This window comes from Perna viridis, chromosome 10 (assembly GCF_037379345.1).
Source record: "Perna viridis isolate PV_CMFRI_1.1 ecotype Kerala chromosome 10, ASM3737934v1, whole genome shotgun sequence".
Taxonomy (NCBI): domain Eukaryota; kingdom Metazoa; phylum Mollusca; class Bivalvia; order Mytilida; family Mytilidae; genus Perna; species Perna viridis.
Window position 1 is genome coordinate 6424124 of NC_142454.1, and position 27230 is coordinate 6451353.

Sequence of the window (27230 nt, forward strand, 5' to 3'; positions counted from 1 at the left end):
TGAACGTAAGTCATCATATGTAGATATTTAATGAAGCGATATAATTATTGTTTGATGCCTTCAAAGGGAGATGATTTAACTTAAAATAAAATAAAATGGTGTTTAAGCCTGTAAGCACCACTCCTTCTGAACTGTATAAATGAAGGATGGGGATCCTATGTAGATATACATGGAGCAAGTTGTTATTGTCAGATATTTTTTTTAAAGAAAGAAATCCCATCTTAAACATGTTACAGCAACTTGGGGTGTCAATCACAGTTCTGGTTTTTATTGATTTTGGGATTTGCACAAACCACCCAATTTAACTTCCTTGCAAAAGTTAAAATTAACATTGCAAACGGAAATGCTCTTATGAAATCATCATTTTCAACAATCGTTTCGCTGCCAAACTAAGAAGAAAACAAAAAATGATGGAATTTAAAGTACCTTTACAGGATGCAGTGGTTGGAGAAGGAAAGTCAAAAGACATCATGGTTCAAATGGTCGATATTTCTTACTCAATAGACTGTTAGTCATTTGTTCTGAAGTTAGATGTCCTTTCTTACGGTATAATTCATTTGATTCACAATGTTTTGCACAAAGTAAGACAGAGGCAGATTGAGAGATTCTCAGAAGAGGGGGCCGACCATGTCATGGCTCAGTGATTTTCTGTAGAATCATCTTCATTTTTCTGTTCTAAGGGGGCCCAGGTCCCTGGATCGGCCTAAATAAGATTACATATTTTATTTTTTAACTCACTATAATCATTGAGGCTTTTGACATGGATACACACAAATGAACTGATTCAGCATAGCCAAATCTGTTTACCATTTTGATTTATACTTTTCAGATGGCAAACACTTTAGGAAATTTGTAGACAGCTGTTTGAATTTATCACCAGAAGAAAGGGCATCATTTTTAGAAAATGACAAGGTATGAAACACAATGTATATAGAAAGGGACAATATTAATGTCACAGCTATTTCCATGAATTTTTGTTTGATACAAATAGTGTAGGGATTCACCAATGGGGCATGTAAGTCTCATCATGTGACTCTGTCTACTCTAGTCTACTATTCAGTTACATGGAAATTTGTCATTTACAGAGTATCGAGTTTAGTTTTAACAAAGAAACATCTGTTTGTGTAAAATTACTGATAAGAAAACCATAAATTACAAGATTTTGCTTTGTTATGAAGCTTTTCCAGATTCAGGAAGTAAACAATAAGATGTAGGTTGATCTTCAGATTTTAATATGTTTTAAATTGGAAATTCTTGAAAGGAAAATGAAACTAGAACAAGACATAAAATTCTTATTATCTAAAATTTGCTGAGTCATAATAAGAGGAGTTAAGACCATGGCTTCGTTTGATATTGAAGAAATGATAGTCTGAAACTAATTTTTTAGGTTTGTCTTATTTGATTTGAAATGTATATTTGAATATTTTTGGGTTTTAAGTTTCTAACTTCTAGATAAAATTGAAATATCAGAAAATATGTGTGTACATACATCTCACAGAGGTAGGGTATCCTTTTTGTGTGCAACATTCACATAAATTCTAGTTAAGCTTTGCATAGTGTTAATTCATAATGAAGATATGTACTGATAAACATATGATGGAGATGCAGGTCTTGGTAGAGGAACTGTCTGGGATTGTACATAAAAGGTGGATATGAAGAAATGTGTTTTGAGCATTTTTGACATACATCCGTAATTTTAATTTTTAACCTGATAGACTAGATCTCAGAAACCTTATTGGACATCTGTGACAAATGCTATTATTTTACAACACCTTTGCAAAAAAAAATCAAGGATTCAAATTTATTTTCAAGGGTAGAATTTAAAGTCATATAATTTTCTGAATTTCAAACCAGTGATCCACTTGAGAAAAATAAAAAGTCTTCAGTTAAGTGTTAGCTATGAGGATTGAAGGTCTAGGAAAATTGCTTGCCTGAAGTGGTTTGAAATTTTGGGCCCTTTAGCCAGCTTGCTGACTTTTCACATTTGGATAAAGATGTTTCAATACTTCACAGAAGAAAATCAAGTAATTAGTAAAACAATTGTTTAACATATGTTTGTAGGATATGGGTTCAGCTCATGAAGATACAGCTCAAGAAGGCCAGACACAGGTAATTAACAGTAGGCATGGTGATATCTAAATTTGTACTGATAAGCATATCATTTGTAGCCAAATAATTTTGTTTACATTTTTATATTGATTTGAGACCAGTTACCAAAATAATTTTGCTTGCCATGGCCCAAGTGTTTATTAAAAAAATGGGTTTGCTAGGTAGATAAATACAGTCTTCTTCAGTAATGGGTGGTTTAAATAATTTTTCCACTCCAGATTGTAAAGTTAAAATTATCAACATTCAAACTTTAGCAAGCATGATAAAATTTTACCATAGAGAGTGGAGAAATAATTTAAATCAGTGGTTTCTCCAATGAAATCTGTAGAAAACTTGGAAATGTAAAATGGGGAAAAACTTTCACAGAAATTTTAAAAAGTCATCTGCATTTTTAATCACCAGCTTAAAATGTGAGAAATAAAAAAATATTTTTCGCCCAAATCTTTAAATGGCTAAATGTTCATTTTTTTTTAAGTATTAACCTTTTGAAAATAATAGAATGATTATAATAAGTAGTATTTGTATAAGATAGATGTGCATCGGTATTACAGTAATACTATCATTACATGTACTAACAGCTTTTGTTATTCATGTTGTAAAAGATCAATAAGATCAAAACAGCTCTTGAAAATACCAATAAAAAATCTTGAAATAAGAAAACAACATGAGCAAAACAGATAGGTTAAATGTCGAGGGATAATTGACAGGTTTCTCTGGCTATGACAAACAAATTTTTAATTTTTATCATACTGGAAAAATAGTAACATATGTTTTAGACTAGCTGGTGCATAGATCTGTTATCTTTATATACGATGGCAATTTTTTTGTGGTTGTATAATGGTATAGCGCTGTTGTATTGTCTTTGTTGTCATCACTGTCTGTAGGCACTTGGTTTTTAGCTCACTTGGCCAGAGGCCATGTGAGCTATTGCCATCACTTAGCGTTCGTTGTCGTTAACAATTATACTAAACTCTTCTCCTCTGAAACTACTTAACTAATTAGAAAAAACTTGGTTTGAACGTTCCTTGGGGTATCCTGCATAGAAATGATGTGGGGGTTTTTGATTCGTATGAAAAACATGGCCGCTGTTAGTAAAAATAGAGCATAGGGGTCTGACAGTAGTCTTTCACATATATTTCCTAAACCGTTAGGTTTATCCAAATTTTTTCAATAGCTGAAATGATCCACATTATTAGGACTACAAAAGTCCTCAGACTCCTTGAAAGAGTTATTGCCCTTGAAAGGGGAAAAATGACTTTTTTTTAATAGTTTTCAGTCAATATCTTGAAAACTATGATAGATTAAAAGAAACTTTCAATTGTTGTAAAGATCTTGTGATAAGTCCTACCAAAGACTTCTTGAGTCAAATTTGTTGGACAACTTCTTGTTTAATCTATTGCCTTTGAAAGGCAAAATTCAACAAGGTGAGCGATTCAGGCTCCTGGGAGTCTCTTGTTTGTGCAAAGAGTAATCGTGGGAACCAAGATTCTAGTGGAAATAAAAAGAATGTTATCCAGGGACATAGACCAGATATGGAAAACAGACAAACACAACAAAGATCATGAAGTAACTGAAATAATACATACAAAGTAACAAAAACAAATGAGCAACGTGGACTCCACTAAAAACTGGGAGCATGGACCAGGTGCACCAGTAAGGTAAGCATCCTCTGCTTTTCTAGAAACACCCGCTGAGTTGCTCATAAAAAGTCAAGTCCGGGGTAGACGAAAGGGGAAAGGAAAACTGTGACACGTTGGTACAAATCAGTTTTCATGGCGCAGATGGATACATCGTAACGGTTCACGAGTTCATGATGATGTCCATAAATCTTGGGTATTGGACATCACCCAAAATCACTTACAACAGATGTCCCACTTACATACTGTCTTACAACAAATCTGAAATCAATCCATCCATTGAGAGCCAAAACAATTGTGATGCAATTCGGATGACCAGACAAATGAGTCCAATATACCACCCATTGGTTGAGTGGGAAATAATATATCACATGCAAGAAGTAGATACATAGGTACTATAATAATTAAACATGAAGTTGCATGATGTTAACAGGATTGGTTTCAAATTTGGCGTGTTGCTTTATATAGATGAAGCATATGTTATAAGCAATATTGGTGTCCAAATTCAACTTCCTATACAAGTAGGGTATCCCTAGCACAACAATGTATGCAACTTAATGTTATCATTAACATGAAGTGGAATGTCAATACTAATTTTTTCCTCATCTCATTGGTGGATCAGCAATATCCGTAACAATCATAAGTCATATTGTAACCTGACAACTGTTCACTTTATTGTTGATCTGTGAATGATTAAAATTTTTAGTTTATAGACAAATATTTAAAACATGAGAAGGTGAGCATCTTTAGTACAAAATTACATTCAACTTTTTAACCAGAAGTATGTTAACATGCTTTAAGAAAAGTTGTAAAATACACTTATTTAAATATAGTAAATAATTTTACCTTTATTTCCTGCATTTTTATACAGCAATAATTGTATCAAAAATGTAATAAAGATAAATATACCAATGTACATTCTGTATAATTCATATACAGAAATACCAGCTACCAAATATTTGTATTCTTTGCCCAATATAAAACTCAGCTGCTATTCTAATGCATTGTAGTTTGGGGTTTTGAACTCTCCACTGTTTACATTGGGGTTTAGAACTCTCCACTGTTTACATTGGGGTTTAGAACTCTCTGCTGTTTACATTGGGGTTTAGAACTCTCCACTGTTTAGATTGGGGTTTAGAACTCTCCACTGTTTACATTGGGGTTTAGAACTCTCCACTGTTTACATTGGGGTTTAGAACTCTCCACTGTTTACATTGGGGTTTAGATCTCTCCACTGTTTACATTGGCTTGTAGTGTACATTCTGACCATAAACTGCACAGAAATTATCAGTTATCTTTTTTTTTGTAATTAAAGGCATCTAGGGACGATGTTTTGAAGACTCACTTCATTGCTTTTGTTTGTAAAGATGGAGGTTTATATGAACTGAGTAAGTATATATGTACCTATATTTTTTTTTATTCTTGTAGGCCTAGACTGAATCTGAAATACCATTTTGATAATACAGAATGTGTAATGATATTAGAATGTTTGAATGGGTCAAATTGTCCCCATTGATCAAGATAGTTTTCATTCTTCACTTGAACCGTAACTTGACTCCATTTTGATGCTGAGTAGCAAAAAATAATTCTGGTAACCCAGATCATACTTTTGTTTACTAATTTCTATCTGTTCAGTGGAATTTAACCCAAAAGTGTGGTAGCCCATCTCAAAATCTAGTAGCCATAGGCTGGTGTGTGACTGCTAATTTTTATCCCTGCCCCTTGAAAAAGAGTTGCAAAGGAAGCGTTTTTTTTTTATTGGTTTTTCAATATTTAGGATTTATACAATAACCCCACCATCACCACCTGACTAAGGTGTACAAGGGTAAATTGTAAAGAATATAAATTATATAATTTATGTTTATTTCATAATTAATTAACCTAATAACCTTTAACCTTAAACATCAGTTTACATATACATATTACACATTCATTCAAACATACACATACTGAAATCAGTAAAAAATAAATCAAGAATTTCTAATTATTGTTCTTATCTTTCATTCAGAGTTCGTGTTTTGTTGGTTTAACTATTTAAATATCAACAACAATATTAGAACTACTCTTCGTATTGAATATTTTCTTTCTAGCAATTGGTCTCATGGAGGGAGAATAACACAACTAGGAACCCTAAATTTGTCTGTTTTATTTCTGTTTTATGCAAATCCTTATTTTATAAACCAGTATATAAATCTTAAGTTTCTATGATATTTGACCTTTTCTCTTAAACCAGTCATATATTGTACCAGGATCGAATTTAAGGGGAAATACTCGCTAAATGCAAGTTGAAATTCAATTTTGTGAGTAGAAACTATTTCCACTTGCTAAAATTTGCTAGTGGAATTCTGTATGTAATATAGGTAAAGTCCAGAAATAGCCTAAAAAAACTTTAACTTAGCAAGTGTAAATTTTCAGTACTTGCTAAATTTAGCTAGTGGAAAAAATTCTGAAATTCAATTCCTATGTAGTCATATCTAATTTACATTTATATACATAAGATTTTGCTGTAATAAGCAACAAATTATAAAAAAAATTTTGTCTGTGTATCCAAGTAACACATATTTTTTTCTGTAAATTTGTATTATCAAAAGTTTTTGCAGAATTACAAAGAAGTTTTCTAGAAATTCTTTTGTATCTTTACAATCCTAAAACAAATGTTCAATTGTGTCATCATAACTGTTACAAAAGTACATTGTTTTGAACTTACATAGCCAATCATTACTACATACAATAGTATAAAGTAATGTGTTTGTTGACAAAATTTTGTGCAACAATTTATATTGAAATTGTCTAAGAGTAATCAAGGGAACCAAGATTCTAGCCGTAATCAAAACAATGTAATCCAGGGACAAAGACCAGACATGGAAAACAGACATACACAACAAAGAACATAAAGTAACTGAAATCATACATACAAAGTAACAAAAGCAAAAGATAAAATTTTGTGCAACAATTTATATTGAAATTGTCTAAGATATGTGATTGTACAACATTTTTGTAGTATAAGAAAAGAATTTCTCTATTCATGCATCTCTATATTTGCATTTTGTTCCCATAATTTTATTTTGTGAATAGTAGAAAGAAAAATATTTTATAACAAGTCTATTTATAAATATTTTACGTCATTTGCATGAAATTTCATTTTCTGTTATCTCCCTCAAACCTTTATTGAGACTAATCTTTACTGATCTAAGGATATTTGCTAGAAGACTGTAATACTTAAGGAAATCTTTGGTGTTACAGATCTGGCTAACCCTATCAAAAGAATAAAATGTCTTTGTACTTTGATCAGTAAGATCAACCAGATTCTCAGTACCTTTGGACTTCCAATACAAAAATACTGAAAACTGTCTAAAGTTAAAATATCACAACAGACCTATCTCACTTACATGTATAAAGAAAGTAAAATGCATTATCTCCCCTTGTACAATCAAGTCTTAACATTCCATCCTATGTATGTAGCCATGGAATTGTTTAATCTCAGAATTGTGTATTGGATTCTTTTGTATTGTAACTCTTTCATGTAATATACATGTATATTTTTTTTATACCCCAGCAATTGAAATTGGGGGGTATATAGGTATCACCTGTCTGTCTGATTACCACATATCTTGCAAGTGTAACTCCTCCTAAATCCCTCAAGGAATTTTGATTAAATTTTATAGGAAGGCTTGGTACAACTGTAAATTTGCATGAAGGAATACAATAACTGTCAAAGTACTCCAAGGGGAGATAATCTAAATTGAGGGTTTTACATGTTAAAACCTCGTAAGTGCAACTCTCCCTTAACAGTTCAAATGATTTTGATGAAATTGTATAGGAAGTTTAAGTATCATAGGTAGATGTGCACAGTATTTCTAGTTTAAATTTTTGAATTGGCAAGTAACCACTATTTCTATCGCTGTTAATTTGCTCATTGCTAGTTTACCTTACAGTATATTTGATATTATCAAATTTGATACTAACATCTCTCCCAAATATTTGCTGGAGGTTTTCTGTATGATAGTCCAAGTTCATCTTTCATGAACCATTTTTAAGTGTTTAAATAAGAAGATTGATTCAGAATCTATAAAAAATGCATCTGCATAAAAGTATCTGACAATTGACTAATACAAGTAAAATATACAAGTCATTCATTAACGGTACTTATTTTCATGGTGTAATTATTTTCACAGATTCTAAGGTTGACCAATTTCCACAAAAAACTTTACATTTTTCATATTTATTCATGAATTATTGAACAAAATATTATGAAAAATTAAATGATACATGCAAGTCCCATTTGAAAATTACTGTCATTTCAAGTTCACGAACTATAAACCATGACATTACAGAGTTCATTCCTTTGCTGATAGCATACATCAGCTATGCCTAAGTGTTTCGTCTTTAACATTTTGAAATGCATGTACAATCCAGCCAGCCTGAAGTGGCCTCGGAGTTGACAAAGGTCAACATTAAAGTCACTGATCTTTTTACTGTCTTTGATACTAGTCATTATCTTGTCAGAATACCATTCAATAAACTTTGATTTGACAGTTGTTTGACAATGTTTTAATATTCTGATGTTAAGTTTAGCTATGAAAAATTGTGCAAACAGAAGTTCACACATTTTAAAAGATTTAACAAAAGAAGAACTCTCAAGAATTTTACCTGAAGCAAATATACAGTTCATTAAAATCTGTTGAGCTGAGATTCAGTTGCTTTCAATTGATTTTAACATAACCAGCCTACCACTTCAGTATCTATAATTTGAAGGATAGTTTTTGCCACAAAAACCGTGATCAGTAGAATGAAGAAACCACGAAAATAAGCACTGTTGTTGTGAAATATTAGCATTCATTCACTTGATGGAAACTTATTTTTCATATGAGTACTGAAAATTTGTATTTATATACCGTATAGCGGGTTATTTTCGCAGGGCTAAATTTTCATGATTTTGAAGGCCAAACGTCTGGAAGATATTTTTGTGGTTTTTTTTTTTCGTGGTCTGAAGAGGTGTGACAAAATATTTTTGCGGGTGAAGTCCTATGTATGCGTACTTTTTTCCATTTTCATAAACATTGGAGTCAAAACATGACAATTTTTCCCTTACAATAAAACTTTATATCGGACACCCTGAATGGATTGTAATGTTGAAACTAAAGTTGTAAGAAGTACAATATTTTATTAATTAGAAGATAAAACACATAAAATATATCATTTAATCCAGTTAAAATTTCATGTTTGTTCATTTCGATTGTGACATTCGGCATAGCGGAAGTTCGTCCTCAAGGTAATCGTCTAAGGCAACACTAATACCAGTTTCCCTAAACCCACTTCGGATATTTTCCAGGCTGTTTGAGATGTGCTGAAACATATGAACAAGCCATTTTGCAGACAATGGTTTAAGTCTAGATAAAGATAAATCCACCAGATAGACAATCTCAAACTGCACTGCATTTTTGTCACTGTCTAATTGTTTCACAATTTCCTCTGAGTACCATTTCTCAAAGGAACCACAAAGACGATTTTTGACGGCCTTTTGTACGCTCACGTCCATGGGTCAATGTACAATGTTTTTAGGTTTGAAAAAAATTCAGAATACTCATTTTCTATTACTAGTATCCTTTACACACAACGATCATTTGAAAACAAATTGGTAATTAAAATTTACAAAAGTATAATGGATGAGGTTGAATGAACAAATGAGAACTATTTCTTCTGACTTCTTAAATTTATTCACTAATCTCATTAATCTATCTACCATTAATACCGGAAATTAAAAGGAAAGTTTCCCTGTAAAGTACTGAAGTATCCGTTACATCAGCATAAAATTTCGCGAGTTTTATTTTCGCGGTTGTTGCTGATCCGTGAAATTAAGTGAAAATTAAACCCCCGCAAAAATAACCCACTGTGCCGTAATGGATGATGTTTTCATCATCAACATCATATATGTCTATAGACATTTCGCATCCGTACTGTAACTTGAACTTAAGTAAATAGATCTCTATGAAAGTTTACCAGAAGGGGCCATCATACCACAAAAGGATGGCTTGAAATGGTTTTGGGAGTTGTGACTTACCTTTCAGGAATGAGAGACTTAAAGAGGCATGCAATTTCATGATTTCTGGACAATAACTTGACTATAATGGAATTGGTCTCTTTGAAATTATACCACATTGTGCCATACCACAAAGACATTCTTGGGTTGTTTATAGGGAGTTGTGACTTGAACCATTTAGCAAACAGAGCTGTTTGTTAAGATATCCTTAACAATCTGTGTGTGGAGATTATTGTTCTGCAGAAAAAAACATGGCCACTATTACTAAAAATTGAGGATTTATGGAAATAACTAAAAAAAACATTGGGTGTAGCCAAATTTGCAAGGAGAAAAATTGATCAGCGTGATGAGATGGACCTATGCTGAAATTTTCATATAGATTCTGTTGTTCTATGTTGGAGTTCTTGCCCTTGAAGAGTAAAAAACTGACTAAGAAAGATATATTTTTAAAATATGAAAACTGGGTAAATAACTAAGATGCTCTCTTTTGATTAAATTATTCTTATGACAATAGTACAGTAAGGTCAAGAGTCCAGCTGTAGAAAGCTAAAAAGAGGTGAGCGATTCAGGCTCTCTAGAGTCCCTATTTCAGTAATGTTCATGGCTGATAATGACATACTTGGTATAGTGCTGTAGTCGTAGTAAACAGATCTGAATTTCTGAACCTTTCACCTTGACACTTGCTAAAAATATCTTGCTAATTCCAGATTTTTGGTTGTGACATTAGCAACCCACATTCTCTCACCATAACTTAACAAGAAAGGTTGTAAATTTTAACAGTTTGTATTTTGAGTCACTCTCCAGTGATGTAAGTAACAAGAGTTACAAACTGTTACTCGTTACCAATTCAATAGATTACTGCTATGTGGGTTGTGCTGATTAAATTTGTCATGGAAGTAAATTACATAATTGATGTTGTTTAAAAGATCCACTAATATAGAAATCAGAAATTTGACCAACTGGTCAAGCAGATAAATTTTCCTGAAACTGAGCAGTGTGAGATTTACTTACTCCTATGATATGTTGATGATAAGGTAAAATTTAAGGAGGTAGACCTAGGGTAAGGAACACAACTCTTTAAAAATTATTGGAACATTTGTATTCAGCATTTTGCATCAATGTTATGTAAGCATCAAAGAAACTTGGATTGATTTCATTCTGGGTCAAATGAAAGCTTGAAAGGCTTTGGTGAAATTGAATATGATACAAACATATCACTGATTTCATGAGTTATGTCCCTTACCTTAGGTCTACCTTCTTAAGTTCCTTGTAGTGTCAATATTAGCAAGCTGATTCTGCTCTTATTTTCATCATGAAGCAATGTCTTATAGCATGAACTTGTATGAAAAGGCTTCTTTTAGACTAAACTGATGATAGGAAGTCTTGAATATTCCTGTTGGTCGAGATGTCAGTGATATAACAACAACATGGAGCATTATCAAGTCAAATGTAACTTGAATTTAAATAGCTCTGTTCCTCATAGGCAAAGCCTAAAAACATATTAAGGATGTTGGCTGGTCATGTTCAGCCATTTTTGTAAGATTTTCAAACTCCTATGGTTTTATCCTTTTCATAGCATTAGTATTTTTTTGCCCAGTTACCCCCATTTTTCTTTAGTGTTTTTAACAATTAAAACCTATTAAAGTCAAAATCTATGAACAATCTAGAGAAGTCCTTCTCCTGTCATAATTTCAAATACTTATATCTCAAAAAATGAAAACACTGACCCATCTATATTTTTTGTATATTGTTCTAGCATGAAAGATCCAAAAAGATTTTACAACCCTCTGAAATCCTTGTTTTTCTATAATAGAGCAGTAAATATCTTTAAGAATGTATATACCTTTACAAAATTGTATCAAGATGTTAATACCAGCATCTGGATGGCAACAACCTGAGTATCTGGTAACCTATATTTCAGTATAGTTGCTTTTGACCTTAACATATTTTGTTTGTCTTGATGAAATACTACTTACCTTATATTGAAAAGTGTGAGTTTTTAATTTGTTTGTTTCATGTCATATTTTGAATGTGTAAGCAACACTATTATAAACTGTTACTCTAATAAATCATTCAACTACCATAGTAGACTGGATGGATTGCTGTCAAAGTCCAGCGTGTTGACCATTTCACTTTAGGGAAACCAATTACATGGTCAGTAGTTTCTAATATATTGCAACAAAGGTTTAGGGAATCTATATTTTCTAAGTCATTATGCATTTGACAGACTTTGGCACATTTACCATTGCAGAGAGAAACCAATACTCAGGTCATGTTTTCTTGCATATCCAGTTTTGCTAGGATACTGATCTGTATACTGATCTGTCCATAATTGATTTTAACAAGTGCTTGGTACAGTGTTTTTCTTAATGAACAGGAGGTCTTTTTGTTTCTCATTGTCTTCCAAGTTTTTGTGGCATTCATTGTACTGATAAAAAGGGAGACTGTTATCTGCATCTATATTCCTCATTCTCCCTAATCTGCTGACCGCTACATTTTGTTCTTCTTAAATACCTCTAGACTTTTGCCTTTTCAGTCTACAAAAAATCACCCTTTGTGTAAATGCATATTTTAACAAAAATATTTACTTCCTTGAGAAGATTTCGTCAGTTATAACCAATCATAGCAGAAATAGTGTGTGTTTTTAATGCCTCATCCTATTTTGGTATGAAAATGTTCTGATACTAAGTACTACAGCTTGTACAAGCAATAAACATTTTGGTGCTGCTCAGTTGGTTCTATCTGTGGAATAGCCTGTATTGGCCTTTTTCTCTTGAAGTCTTGGCAGGAATGATGCAGAAGTAAGTGGACTGCTACACAGGATCTATCTTGGTCTCATTTCGTTTAACAAAATGGTATTGACTTCCAGATGGCATTTTCAAAAGTGCATTTCCTCTGAAAATATTAATGCCATTGTGTTGGAAAGCAGTAACATCATTTGATTTGCTTAGATGATTGGTGTTACACTGTATGTTGCTGGTCAAAGTTGCCATTGAAATCTTAGTTGGGGAAATATTGGTTAAAAGTGAGGATTTGGTTTTTTATTGTAATTCGGGTTTCAGACAGACGTCAGATTCAGTCTACTTTGGATCTCAAGTTTTTAACTGTATTTTTTGCATGTTAGCTTACTCAGACTCTACTTTAGCTGCCCAGATGTAGATTTTACAGATTTTACAGATTTGTAGATAGCAGTTTTCCCCCTAAAAAAAACTACTGTATTAGCTGGCAATAAATGATAGTTTTTATATCTATCACTGACAAATTATACTAAGCTTTTTCTGACATATTGTTTTCTGAAAGCTCTAAGGTAAAACAAAAATTGATTTTCTGTAGTATGATATACACATATCCTGTAGGCAATTCCTGGAAATTGCTGAGTTTTCTCTAAGCTAATTATGTTTATGGCATCAATTGACATATGTAGGCCAGCTCAGACTTTTGTTTTCTTACATGATCTATTTGACATTGTCCTATACAATGGTATGAACTGATTACTGTCAGTTTAATATCAAATATTGACTTACTTATCTTAATAATTAATTTGACTTCAGGTTTTTGGTTTGAAATTTGTGTTATGACTTGCATTACAGTTTACAGAACTTCATAATTCAACAGACTTATTGTAAAAATAACCTAAATTTCTTTGTAAAAGGCTTATTTATACTTGGATATAAATTAAACTACAAAAATGACTAATATTCTACATTCAGGTGAAATAAACCCTTGGATTCATGATCCATGGGAAATTTAAATGGCGGAGGTCATTTAAGTGGCATCCATCACACTGTCTGGAGTCAAACCTGCAGCATTTAAGTGGCTGCCATCACACTATCTGGAGTCAAACCTGCAGCATTTAAGTGGCTGCCATCACACTATCTGGAGTCAAACCTGCAGCATTTAAGTGGCTGCCATCACACTATCTGGAGTCAAACCTGCAGCATTTAAGTGGCATCCATCACACTGTCTGGAGTCAAACCTGTAGCATTTAAGTGGCTGCCATCACACTGTCTGGAGTCAAACCTGCAGCATTTAAGTGGCTGCCATCACACTGTCTGGAGTCAAACCTGCAGCATTTAAGTGGCTGCCATCACACTGTCTGGAGTCAAACCTGCAGCATTTAAGTGGCTGCCATCACACTGTCTGGAGTCAAACTGCAGCATTTAAGTGGCTGCCATCACACTATCTGGAGTCAAACCTGTAGCATTTAAGTGGCTGCCATCACACTATCTGGAGTCAAACCTGTAGCATTTAAGTGGCTGCCATCACACTATCTGGAGTCAAACCTGTAGCATTTTGTAATAGTTTCTGAGGTTCCCTACAAACCATTTTGGGTTCCCTTCCCTTTTCTGTCAAGTTTCCCATAATAGGTGTTAATGCTTGCATGATGTACCTTCAAATTTGCCTCTAATATGCTTTAGTGCCATTTTTCCCCAGGAATACCCTGTCTTTTTCAAAAGCTACAGGAAATACAACACTTTTTTCTGCTCAAAAATTTTGACTGCACTAAAAGTTAGTTTTGATTTGACAATTTTAATGCAGTTTCCATGTCTCAGGAATTTCATGCAAAATTTGTGCAAAAATAAGCAAATAATAACTTTTGAGTCATATTTTTCCTGGTCCCCTTTTCAACTTTTTCTGGAATGGTACCTGTAATGCACAACTTGATCTGCTGAAGGGATTGGTATGATTCAAATCATTGAACTTCTTCTGCAGCATTCTTTTAAGAGAAGAATGCTGTTCTGAGATGACAAAAGAAAGTTTGGGTATCACTTAGTGTTACAGTGATTTTGTTTGACATTAACTTTCTCTGAAATAAGGCTGTTTCCTATGATAAAAGTTTCCCAATTTGTCAAAAAATGGCTCAAAAATAGTTCTGAATAACCAGTAATATGAACTATTTCCCAATTGGTAGTAAAAAGATAAGATATGGTAAAAAACTTTCTGTTCAAAATTACACTGATTAGATGTTTATGACTGATTTTTTTCATGATATCCTGTACAATTTTATCATTTTAACTACAAATTCAAGATTTAGTGTAGTCATTCCAAATGTCCCAATTTAAAAAATTGACACACATTTTCCCAATAAAAAAGAAGATGAGGTAGTTTTAAAAAAGGTCAACTATATCACTGTTTTATTAGTGTAGAGAGTCAACCTAACCAAATTTTGGCAGTAACACTAAAACGATGTAATGACTAACAAAACTTTTACCAAGAAATCAGCATAACTAAAGAATTTGGGCTTCACAAAAGCATTCAGGAAAGACCTGATTCTTTGTGTGAAAATGGAAAACTAAAGAAGGACCTAGCTGAACATTCTTTTGGTTTCAATTAGCAATTCTTAAACTCTGACGTCAATCTCGCATAAGGTTAAAAATGTGTTAGTAGATCTTATTATCAGACAGCTTTGGGTAATGGTGTTTGAGGCTTTGGAGAATTGTCCTTGGATTGTAGAGCAATAGCAATTACAAGAACTAGGTCAGTCTTGTGTCTCCTGTTTCCTTGGAAAAATCAATATTGAATGTGAATGAAATTATCCTGCACTGAATAAGGCATGTTTATTACCAGTATCTGTTGAAGAAAATCTGATTGAATTTCTTCTCAGTTGGGTTCATTTACAGATATAGAGTCTCTGAATAAAAGATGATTTGGGATTTTTTTATGTTATGTAATAGAATAAAACGCATTCCTATCCTAGAGCTGTGCATTTGAATTATTAACTGGGGTCTCTTGCACCTTATACTAATCTTGGATTTTCCTTGCTTTCCATTTTATTTCATATAAGACAAGGTAACTTCAAGTTCCAATGTCAAATCTTTATATTTAATGTATTACATGTTATAGGGTTTGGAGTAGTGTCATTTTAGTGTCACTATATTACTGTATCTTGCCTGTACCGTTCAGTCTTATTGACGGTCGTTTCAAATTTATTGGAATAGCATCAATCAAACTAATGCTTTAAGGGAATTTTGAATCTCAGTTGACTACTTTTAATCCGATTTACTGCTAAATATGGAAGCAAAAGATTTAAGATCTGAATGGTAACAAGTGTAGAGAAGCTACCAGGTCATATAAGATATCCTGAAAAATGTCTTTTTTTTTTCTCTCCCACTTTTCACATAAGTGGAGAAGTATAGAATTTCAGTTTTCCGTCCATCAGAAATTGGTTTCGAGAGCGTAACTTTTGAATCCCTACATAGAATTTCATCAAAATTTGACAGTTGAAGGCTTATGAGAAAAAGTTGTCACCTATTGATTTTGAGGTTAGTTGTTTGAAGGTCAAGGTCACATGGACTTAACAAAATATAATTTTGTGGCAAAAATTGGTTTCTGGAGCACAACTTTTGAATGCTTCATAGAATTGCACCAGACTTCAACATTCGAAGGCTTGTAGGGTAAGGAAGACACCTATTGAATATGAGGGCAGTAGGTTAACGATCAAGGTCACATGAACTTCACAAAATATAATTTTGGGGACAAAAATTGGTTTCTGGGACATTACTTTGAACGCCTACATGTATTTTCATCAAACTTATATAGTTGAAGGCTTGTGAGGTTAGGAAGACACCTATTTATATTTGAATCAGTAGGTCACAGGTCACGGTCACACATGCTTGATTAAATAGTCTTTTGTGTATTCCTGGGCATACCAGATGTGTAGGATTTTGTACAATTAATGGAATCCCACCATTATGATGCAGTACTATCCAGCAGACCCATGGCATTTCAGTGAGTTATCTACCATATACAAGAATTTTCTTCCATTACCATTGTTATCTTTTATTGAAAATATAAGGGGAAAAAGCAGTTGATTTATTTTCTAGCTGATATGGTGAGTTTGATAGCCATTGCTTGCTTTCATTAATATCTTAAATTACTAAATGATATTAATGATTGAAAAATAAATGCAGAAAAATGTCTTTTTTCTCTGAAACAACCAGGAAAGTATACATACTAAAAACAGTAGATAACTTTCCAAATAGGGGATACTTACAGTCAAATATGTCATATCTATTGTTACTTTAAGGTCTCCAGTCCTACCAAGAGACTCGTCTTGTAACATTACTCCTGTAGTGGTATTAATTTAATGTGGATCCTGAAAAATTTGAAAGATCTTCTGGAAACCCAAAATTCAAGATTATTACCAGAATATAATGGCATTAAAACCTATGATTTTTCAACTCTTTATATTTCTATTCTCCCTACTCAGTTAAAATCCTGGCTCAGAAACATTAAACATCATTGTTTCTCCAAAACAATAAACCTAGATACAAAGATATAGTTCTTCGTTGAGATTCCTTATACTTTGTAAGAAATAATTCCAAATCATCTTCCAAATATACAGAAGAAGTTTTCAAAATGCTGGAATTTTTTATCAGAAACATATTTGTCCAGTGTGGTGGAGGCATTTTTCAACAAGAGGTTGGCATTCCAATGGGAACAAATTGTGCTCCTCTACTTGCTGACCTATTCATTCACTTTCACTTTTATGAGGCTGACATTTTAGCTGATCTGATCCAAAAGAAGGAAAATCGTTTAGCTAGATCCTTTAATCTCAGTTTCCGCTATATAGATGACATATTATCATTAAATAATCCTAGTTTCAGAGATTTGATACATCACATCTTCTCTAAAGAACTTGAGATAAAGGATACTACAGATACTGTGAAGTCAGCTTCATATCTTGACCAACACTTTGAAATCAATGGGAAAGAAGAACTATTGACCAAGCTATGCGATAAACATCATGACTTTTCATTCCATATTGTCAACTTTCCTTTCATCTGTGGCAACATCCCTTCGGCATCAGGATATGGAGTTTTCATATCACAACTCATACGTTATGTCAGAGCTTGCCGTAACTACCAAGACTTTTTGTATTGTGCTAGACTACTTACAATTAAGCTTCTAGAACAGGTTATATTGCTACAAGATTGAAGTCATAACTTAAGTTTTACAGTCGTCATCATGAACTCATGGATTCTTACAGTGTATCCATCAGCACCATAAAAACTGATTTGTTCAATGTGTCATAGTTATCCTTCCCTCTTTCATCTACCCTGGGCTTGATTTTTAATGAGCAACTCAGCGGGTGTTTCTAGAAAAACAGAGGATGCTTACCCTACTTGTGCACCTGGTCCATGCTCCCAGTTTTTAGTGGAGTCAGAGTTGCTCATTTACTTTTGCTACTTTGTATGAATTATTTTGGTTATTTTATGATCTTCGTTGCATGTGTCTGTTCTCTATGTCTGGTCTTTGTCCCTGGATTACATTATTTTTTTATTTCTGCAAAAATCTTGGTTCCCTTAATTACTCTTACGTGGGTCAAAATAAGAGAGAAAACCATCATTAAAGTTCAAGGTCATAGTCAAAACATTATCTTAATCTACTACAATTACTCTTTCCACAATAATATTCCATGAAATTTTACTTTTGTCACAATGCTATTTTAGGTAGTGACCACATTACTGATGATAAACTTTACACTTATGACTTTTAGTACTGGAGCACTGCTCTTTTCCTTCTTTTTTTGTGGGGGTGGATTAGTGCTGGTAGTCCATAATTCTATAAGATTTTCAACATTTGAACTTTGCACCCTATTTACAGTGAAATCAATCTTAACCAGACAATATATTCAGTCTTAATGCATTTTTAAACCTATTTTATCAGAACACCTTCATCTTAAGCATGCTGAATTACAGGAAGGAAACCTCTTATTGCCTTGAGGGAAAGGATATAATTTAAAAAAAAAACATATTACTATAGATTTAGGTCAGAAACCACAGACCTGAAGTATACAGATTGTGTTGACTCACATTGCCATCAATGTTTATTGGAGAAACTATATGTGTATTGATTTTACTCTGTTAATATTGGATTATTGCATGTAAAAAGCTACTTAGATTTGTCTTTAATGAATAAGCACTTTTACTAGTTCGGCCACTCTCTTGTATTTGTTGTTGTACAGATTTTAGCTGAAAATGTTTGAGAAGTTTTATTTTAAAAATAAAAATATACATTGAGAATGTTGGCTGAACTGAACAATTTTGTAAAACATTAAAAACTAATTCCATTTAAATTTATTCTATGGATAATTTTATAATCTTGTCATTTTTAACCCATGAATGTTTTTGCTAATTTTTTTTTTTTTTTATATTGAAACACTTAAGTTGTGATGTATTGGAATCATGTGGTCAGTCTGTAATTCTGTATGAATACTGATTCATTTAACTCAACTACTGGTACTTCTGACTGATTTCCCTCCAGGAAAAGGGTGTAAATTGTAACATATTACTCTTACTGTTCATATTTACTTCTTGTTTAGGGAATTTGTGATTTGTCTGATTTGCTGAAAAGGGTCCTATATTTTAACTATACGAGATAAATTTTGAAGTTCTATGACTATGATCTTTCTTTGTTAGAAACCATAGCTGTGTCATCTGATGATCATTATTATTATTATATTATTATATCCCCACTCAACAAGTGGATTGTATATTGGATTCAACTTGTCCCTCCAACATGCAGTCCATCCAAATTTGTCACAAAATTCCTAGCTCCCACTTGATAGATTGATATTAAATTTGGTATGTGGCTTTGTATAGATGGTTATAGAGAAGTTCAATGTAAGAGATTTTGGTTGCTGTCTGACATCAATTTCTTGAATGAGTGGAGGTATACCTACTTCATTTTAATCACAATGCAAATTCAGAAATCCAGCTGTGTCTAGTCTTATCAATAAAGCTGTATGTGTAGAGCATATTTCATTTATATTTTTTTTTTTTTGAAAGGACACCAAATTTGAAAGTAATTTTTGATGTATTAACAAATAATACATTTAATACTAGCTTTTAATTTGTTTAAATTCAAGGAACAACTAGAAGGGGAAGAGATTGTTAAAAAGTGAAGCCAGATGAAACTTATGTAAAGAAATCAATGTCCATTATGAGGCATTTTATAAGGATAACAGAATTTAAAAAATCTAGCACGTCACTTTTTTCTGTTATTTTCCATACTGAAAAAAATCCCATCTGTCAGATATAAAAACTGTGGCCTATAATTCCTGGTTTTTTTTTTTTGCCTTTTATGTAATTGAAATCAATTACTTCTCTTTCTACAGTTTTTTGTTAATTAGGGAAAAGTATCTAATGAAATCTCTCATCAATAGAATTATTCTAGAGAAGGAACTTGATTACAAATCAGTGAATGAAAAGTTAACCACAACTGATCAAAATAATTTGTGAATGGAGATCACATTATCCCTGTAGGTGGATGTAGTAAAAAAGACTAATGAGAAGTTTCTGGCAGATAATGGTGAAATAAAACAAATACAGGGAAAGAGTCATCAATTTGAAAATATGATATAGGTGTCCTGTTTTTCAAGAAAAGAATTGACAAGTTAGTAATATGATGTAAAATCTTGGTGAAAAGGAGGAAAGTCATGACATTGTGAACAAATCTGTTCTCATGATGAAGATACTGTAAATGAGCTCGTTTCTATCAAATCTTTAATTTATCATTTTTGTTATACTGTGAAAAAACTATTGTTTGTGGGGTACCAGTTTTGGTGGGTTTAGTAAACTGCAAAATCTGATTCCTAGCGAAAAGGAAAATTCCCATTTGTTTGTATTATAAAACTGTCAAGAATCCACGAACTGAAAATTTTCCCCTAAACCATGAAAATTAGTACCCATAGATAAAAGTGGTGGTTAGAGGTTGCTCTGTGATCATTAACATGTTAAATCCACGCAGATACATAATGTAACCATGTATATATTCTTAATGGTACTGGTGTCTGCTTCCAGACTACCAGTCCTTCTATTTTGACAAACTTGCCTTAACAATATTATTTTGTGCAGTCATTCCTAGAGTTTGAGCTCCTTGAACCTTCCATGTTAGTAATTTGACTGAAGCCTCTCACTGCATGCTTTGTTGAGCAAGTTCCATGTTGGAAGATTACTATGTTTTTTAATTTGGTGTTTCTCTCAGGAAAACCTCAGTTAATAACGTTCAGTTAGAAAAATAATTTAGGCATGTAAGGGGTTTAGGGTATCAGATTTGGTCATGTAGATTTGTCGTCTGTCTAAGCAAATTACATTGAATTTCAACAAGAAAATATCTGCAGGACCAAATGAAATTTTGTTTGTCAATGGCTTTGGTCAGACAAATTTCACCATGACTAATTGTACTTGTGAAACATTGTTAAACAAGATAAAATGTAGATTATCCTGCTGTTGCAAAGAACCTTCACCTTCATAGGTAATAACTATAGTTGAATTATCACATTTACTACATGTACTTTTATGATCTCAATTATTTGACAATTTAACTAACTGTGTATGTTGTATCCCAGATTCCCAGTAGTTGCTGACAAAGTGTCAGTTATTTGGACTGACTGAATAAAATTCTGCAAGATACAAAAATGCGATGTTGGTCACTTAAGGGATAAAACTAAATGATCATATCTACTGGACATGCTATCCCTAAAAGTATATCAGCTATAGTTTTCAAAGCATCTTAAATTAGGATGCTACAAGTACATATTCAAGTTACTGAGTAAACAATTTTGACCACCACCACCCACCATTCATCTTCATTACAATAATTTTTTAGCTCACCTGGCCCAGAATTTGATAAAACTTAATGACAATCATCCTTGGCATGCTTACTCCAAAATTGTATCCATTATGGTTCCTCGCCAAAAAAACATGGCTGCTGTTACTAAAAATATAATATAATGGTATTACCGTAATTTTGTTTATATCTCAAAAACCATAACAAGTAGAAGAAATCAGAGACATTTCAGGCTCTTTGGCTCAAAAAGATCTATATTCCCTGAAAATCTCAGGATAATCAATTCACTAATTTTTGAGTTATTGCCCTTTTTTTTGGCTAATTTTACCTTTTTTTTCGACAGTTTAAGCCTATAATTTAGAAAACGAAGGCTGATTGATGATTGATATAAATAAATAAAATGTTCAGTATTTCAGTATCTATTATTGGGACAAATTCCAGAAATGTCTGTTGAGGTCCCACTAAGCACTTCTAACATTTCCATTACTTTACGTGTTAAAAAGGTAATTTTCAAAGTTTCACTGTGAATTCCCAGGACAAATGACATCTTAAAGTTGCTTACCATTGAGAAGCTTGGAAAATGAGGCTTTCAAATCATTATGCTAATGGTACGATGATTGTAGAAATTCTTCTCAAAATTTACTTAAATAAATAATACTGAAAATCCACATTTTTACCTTTTCTGCTAACTGACATAATGGAGGCAAATTACTAACACATGTAAACAATATTCATACACTTTTGTAGTAAATTACATACATGGTTTAAAAGTATACATTCTCAGCTTTATTTTGACTACTTTTAATCAAAATAAACACAAATAATGCACTTACAATGCATAGGTCTAGATTCAGTATGTTTTTGGTACTACATAGCGGGGTGGCCATTTGACCTGGAAGTGGTTAGTGAGACCTGATCCTTTTAGGGGTTATGGCCCTAGAAACTGTCATTTTCGATGGTTTTTATCAGTTGTTGCCTATTATTTAGAAAGCGAAAGCAGATTGATGATTAATTTAAAATGATAAAATGTCTAGTATTTCAGTATCTATTTTATGATAATTAATGTAGATTGATAAATCGTCAGTATTTCAATATCTGTTACAGTGAAACTTCTCTAAACCGACCACCACTGGGACAAGAAAAAATGGCCGGTTTAGAGGGGTGGATAAATCATCAGTATTTCAATATCTATTCCAGTGAAACTTCTCTAAACCGACCACCACTGCGACAAAAAAAAATGGCCAGTTAATAGGGGTGGCCGGTTTTGTGAAAAATAGCAATGCATTCTAAAAGCTTCCATTAATGTGTTATATAACCCTACACCTTTTCAGTTTGTTGATCCAGACATGTTTAATGCCAACTCAACACTTTTGGCCTTTTATTACATTTCAAAGCTTGCATCATTTGTAAATGATTTGATTTTACAAACGGTACTGCCAACAAAATAATGTTCACGGTTTTGAAAGAATATGTATTAAAGATCAAAGGGCTATTGATGGTAATTAATTATTTGTATTGTTTTCATAAATTACCTATCAACAAAGTCTAATAACTTCACCCCTATGTTGTTTTGACTTGGGTACAGGTCACATTAATTGACAGTTGAAAGATCGTAAAGATCAAACTATTAAACACCCGGTTGCCTGACGTGTGTAAACACCAATTAACAGCCAACCAGTGATAAAATGTAATGTCTGTAAATTCAGTTATCATCTGTCCACTGATGAAATGCAAACCAGTCAGTGAATGAATTATTAATTACGTAATTACTTAATCATTTACAGTTTTGTTAACATATTTATTACAGGTGAACAATAACCGGGCGGCCGGAATTGAGAGGTTGTTTTTATTTGAAATATATAACTAAAACTGTGAACAACCGATGTACAGTTTTAGGGTGTGGCCGGTCTATTGAAGGCTAAACACATAGGCTTTAAGGTATATCAGCCGGGACTTTAGAAAACGGCCGGTTTGAAGGGAAGACCAGTTTAATGAGGGTCCGGTTTGGAGAGGTTTACACTGTATTAGTGTGCAAATTTTAGAAGTCTGTTGACCCTTCATGAAGTTATGGCTCTTGAAAGTGTCATTTTTGAAGTTTTTTTTTCAGTTTTTGCCTATCATTAAGAAATGAAAGCAGATTGATGATTAATGTAAATTAATAAAATGTTCAGTGTTTCAATATATCTGTATTTGGTGCAGATTTCAGAAAAATCTGTTGACACTTCTTGGAAGTATGGCCCCAGAAAATGTCATTAAACTTTTTAACGTTTTTATTCCAGGTGAACGATTCAGTCTCTTGAGAGCCTCTTGTTTTGTTTTTATTGTTTTTGAAGAGAATGGCTTAAGGTTAAAGTGTCTTTTGTTGGGTCAGTGACTTTAAATTCCCTCTTAACAGTTTAGGACCTGATTAGTCCTGTCCATTGAAGTAAACAAGAAAGAACCAAGTGACTTTTAGATGATATTCTTATCTCCATGTCATGTATACGTACTATAAAAGGTAATGCATTCCAGATAACTGGTACCTATCATGCATATTTATAGGTGTCATGCGTCACACTATCGTACCAGGACCATATACTTATAAGTTTCCATTAATTGGAACAAACTGTTTGGTAGACAGTATATTTATATCAAAAAGAGTTCAGATATTGCATACTCTCTCAATAAATACTGAATCTTCAATAACTCGTTCATTTTCCAGACTAAGGATAATACTGAGTGGTTTATGAATGTCCCAAAAACAAAATAAATACCAGTACCTATTGTTATAAAAATAAATATGTCTAACTCTTAACTTAAAAATTGTGTAATCTAAATAAAATGACTATTTGATTTAAAGTTGTATTAGTTATATAGGTTCAGTCTATAATGAGCAATTTCTCAGGCACGGTAGTGTAACATTAATGGTCTTTATGTCCTCCAAATTTTTAATAAAGTTATATTTAGGTGGGAATAATGTAAACATACTAATTTTTGCTGTTTTTGCAGTGGTCACCAAATCACAAAAAGGTAGTATCCATGATTTTTAGCACTGTGACACTCGTTGTATTTTGAAACTGAAAATAGGTACATTCGAAAATGTTCATTTGACAGAATTCTTGAAAATTAGCAACCACAGAAATTTATGTTTACATGTGAGTGAAGTTGTAAATAGACAGTTTTAGCCTGTACATTGAGTCATCTACTTCATTTTTCTTTTTTATGCAATGTTATGGCAGCATTTATTATGATATAAATGTTGGTTGAAGTTTGAGAATTGAAGTGTGCTTAATCACATATTATACCTATTAATTCTGGCTCACTCACAAAAAATAATATGCCATGCTAGAGCTTATCATCAAAAATAAGTTTTTGTTTTTATACCCTGACACATAAAGAGGCAAGGTATTATGTGATACCTGCCAAAATAGTTGCCTGTACCTCTGTCTGTCCATTAAAGCCCTACTTTTTTCAAAAGAAACATAAAATTTGACTGAATTCTTTTATAACTCCATAATGGTCAAGATCAGAGGAATTTGTATACTTGGCATTGTTTTAATAGCAGCCTTGGCATGTACTTGTATCTTACATGTATCAGTGACCACAATATTTTACTTGGCTCAGCAAGTTAATGATGGTTGAATTTGTTTACTACAGTATGTTGTCAGTTATTTTTATACAATGTTGGCATACCTTTTATATTCTGCTGAGCAAGTAATATACTGGTTATTTCTTGGAAATGAACCTTGTAAAGTCAGCTGTCAGGAGTATAATTAATTATTATATTCAAACAAGTGGATTATTTACATATCTTCAACCTTATGTATATATTTTGACATGTTTTTTACTCCATATAAGAATAAGAAGATGTCATTTTCTGAAAAAAAATTGCCTTCCCTACTTGATTAGGGCATAATAAGCAAGGACTACTTAGACTGATAATGCCCCCTTCAGATTAAAAAATTCATTCATAAACTTTTAAAATATATACTTTTATATCTTTAAAGGTTTTAATTTCTTTAAAATGTCCCAATCTCCAAATTTTCTAAAGTTATTGAACTTTAGCAACTAGATGTCTCATCAGCTACATGTAGCAGCTACATATAACATGTACGTGTAGCAATCTTCATAAAAGATATTTAAGGGTCGGTGTCCTAGAAATGTAAATAAAGCGTGATAATGAAGTGAATGGTGCAACAGCTTTGTTTGATGTGGCAAAGAGTTAGTCATACAATTGTAAACTGGTTTAGAAGCTTTATACTTCATTTAACAATTGTCTATTGCTTTAAATTGTTGTAGATCTGTAAATATACTGACTCCCTATTGCTTGTGTAGATCTGTAAATATACTGACTCCCTATTGCTTGTGTAGATCTGTAAATATACTGACTCCCTATTGCTTTTGTAGATCTGTAAATATACTGACTCCCTATTGCTTTTGTAGATCTGTAAATATACTGACTCCCTATTGCTTGTGTAGATCTGTAAATATACTGACTCCCTATTGCTTTTGTAGATCTGTAAATATACTGACTCCCTATTGCTTTTGTAGATCTGTAAACATGTTGACTCCCTATTGCTTTTGTAGATCTGTAAATATACTGACTTCCTATTGTTTTTGTAGATCTGTGAACATGTTGACCCCCAATTTTTTGGAATATTTGTATAACTGTTGAAACCCTATTGGCTCAGTAGATCTGTATAAATGTTGCCCCCCTCCTCCCTCCATTGGCTTGGTAAATCTTTATGAATGTTGACCCACTAATGTATAAAGGTTGACCCCCTAATTGGCTTGGTAAATTTGTATTCAAGTTGACCCTGTATTGGCTTGGTAGATCTGCATAAATGTTGACCCCTTGTTAGATCATTAAACATTGATCATTGCATGTTAAAGACCTGGTTTAATTTACTCCTGTCTGTTGTAGAATCCATTAAGTGCTAATATATCATTGATTCCATTACTTTATCTATGCCAAAATAAGATAAATGAGTATCAATAAATATTTGCCCCTTTCCGATTCCATTAGGATGTACTTTGATCAGTTTCATGACTGGAACTTGGCTTGTTTTTATGAATGGAGATTTTGTCAATTTTATGAATGAGATCCTATGGTTAACCACTTTCCATTAATGCTAGAGACAATCTCTTCTGATTGGTTCCCATTGATCTGTTTACAACAACGTGTATTGCCACTTTGGATTCCATTCACAATTCCTATGCAAATTATTCGGAAGAGTTCTATTTATGGATGTATCCTGACAGTATCTAACTCTTATGGATTTGCTGCCATTTTTGTTACATTAGAATCAGATTATACACTATCTATGTTATTACTGACCAAATAACTACCTCATTATCTGTCCGTAAATCTTGGTCAAAACCATTTTATACTAATTGCCAATTCTAGTAAGAACAGATAAGAGAGAAACAACAGTACGAGTTTCATGATTTCTTATGAATGACATTTACTAAGGAAATGTCAGTCTGAGTAACGAGATTACATTTGTAGTTTCTTTTGGCCTACTTGAAGAGATGGAAACAGTTTTAAATAGGATTTTATGGAAATAACATGAACTTCCTGTCACAGAGTTTTTAGTGAAAACACTGTTATACACAAATCTCTAGTTGTATCCATTTCTGGTTTAGGAATATTCCTAGGCTGAAGTAATTTGCAAGATTTGTAGTGGTGGGCTCTGGTACAACCATTGAAAATCTTTTTTCATGGATATTTATTTTCAGGGCTTCCAGGGCTTCCAGTCTTATAAACCATGAAACTCCATTTAAAAATATAGAGCTCTGACAAACCAAACAAATTCAAAACTCCTAGAAGCAGCAAAACTTTGACAAACTACATAAACTTATATCCAAAAATAAATGTACCTCACAGTTCA

General features: G+C 32.7%; 1 protein-coding gene and 1 long non-coding RNA gene across 4 annotated transcripts in view; one reads left to right on the forward strand and one right to left on the reverse strand.

Moving 5' to 3' along the window:
• Positions 1-27230, forward strand: part of LOC148604301 (ubiquitin carboxyl-terminal hydrolase-like) — a 48693-nt gene that overhangs the window by 8756 nt on the left and 12707 nt on the right. For all 3 annotated transcript variants that reach the window (XM_088550679.1, XM_088550681.1, XM_088550682.1), the window contains 3 exons: positions 830-912; positions 2062-2109; positions 5062-5134. In XM_088550679.1, coding sequence (XP_088406805.1) covers positions 830-912; positions 2062-2109; positions 5062-5134 — 204 coding nt within the window. The remainder of the gene's footprint in view (positions 1-829; positions 913-2061; positions 2110-5061; positions 5135-27230) is intronic.
• LOC148604302 (uncharacterized) lies at positions 5401-22055 on the reverse strand. The gene is made up of 3 exons (XR_015916174.1): positions 22038-22055; positions 21405-21507; positions 5401-9093 (listed from the first exon to the last, which is right to left on the reverse strand). It is a non-coding gene; the product is annotated as an uncharacterized LOC148604302 (long non-coding RNA).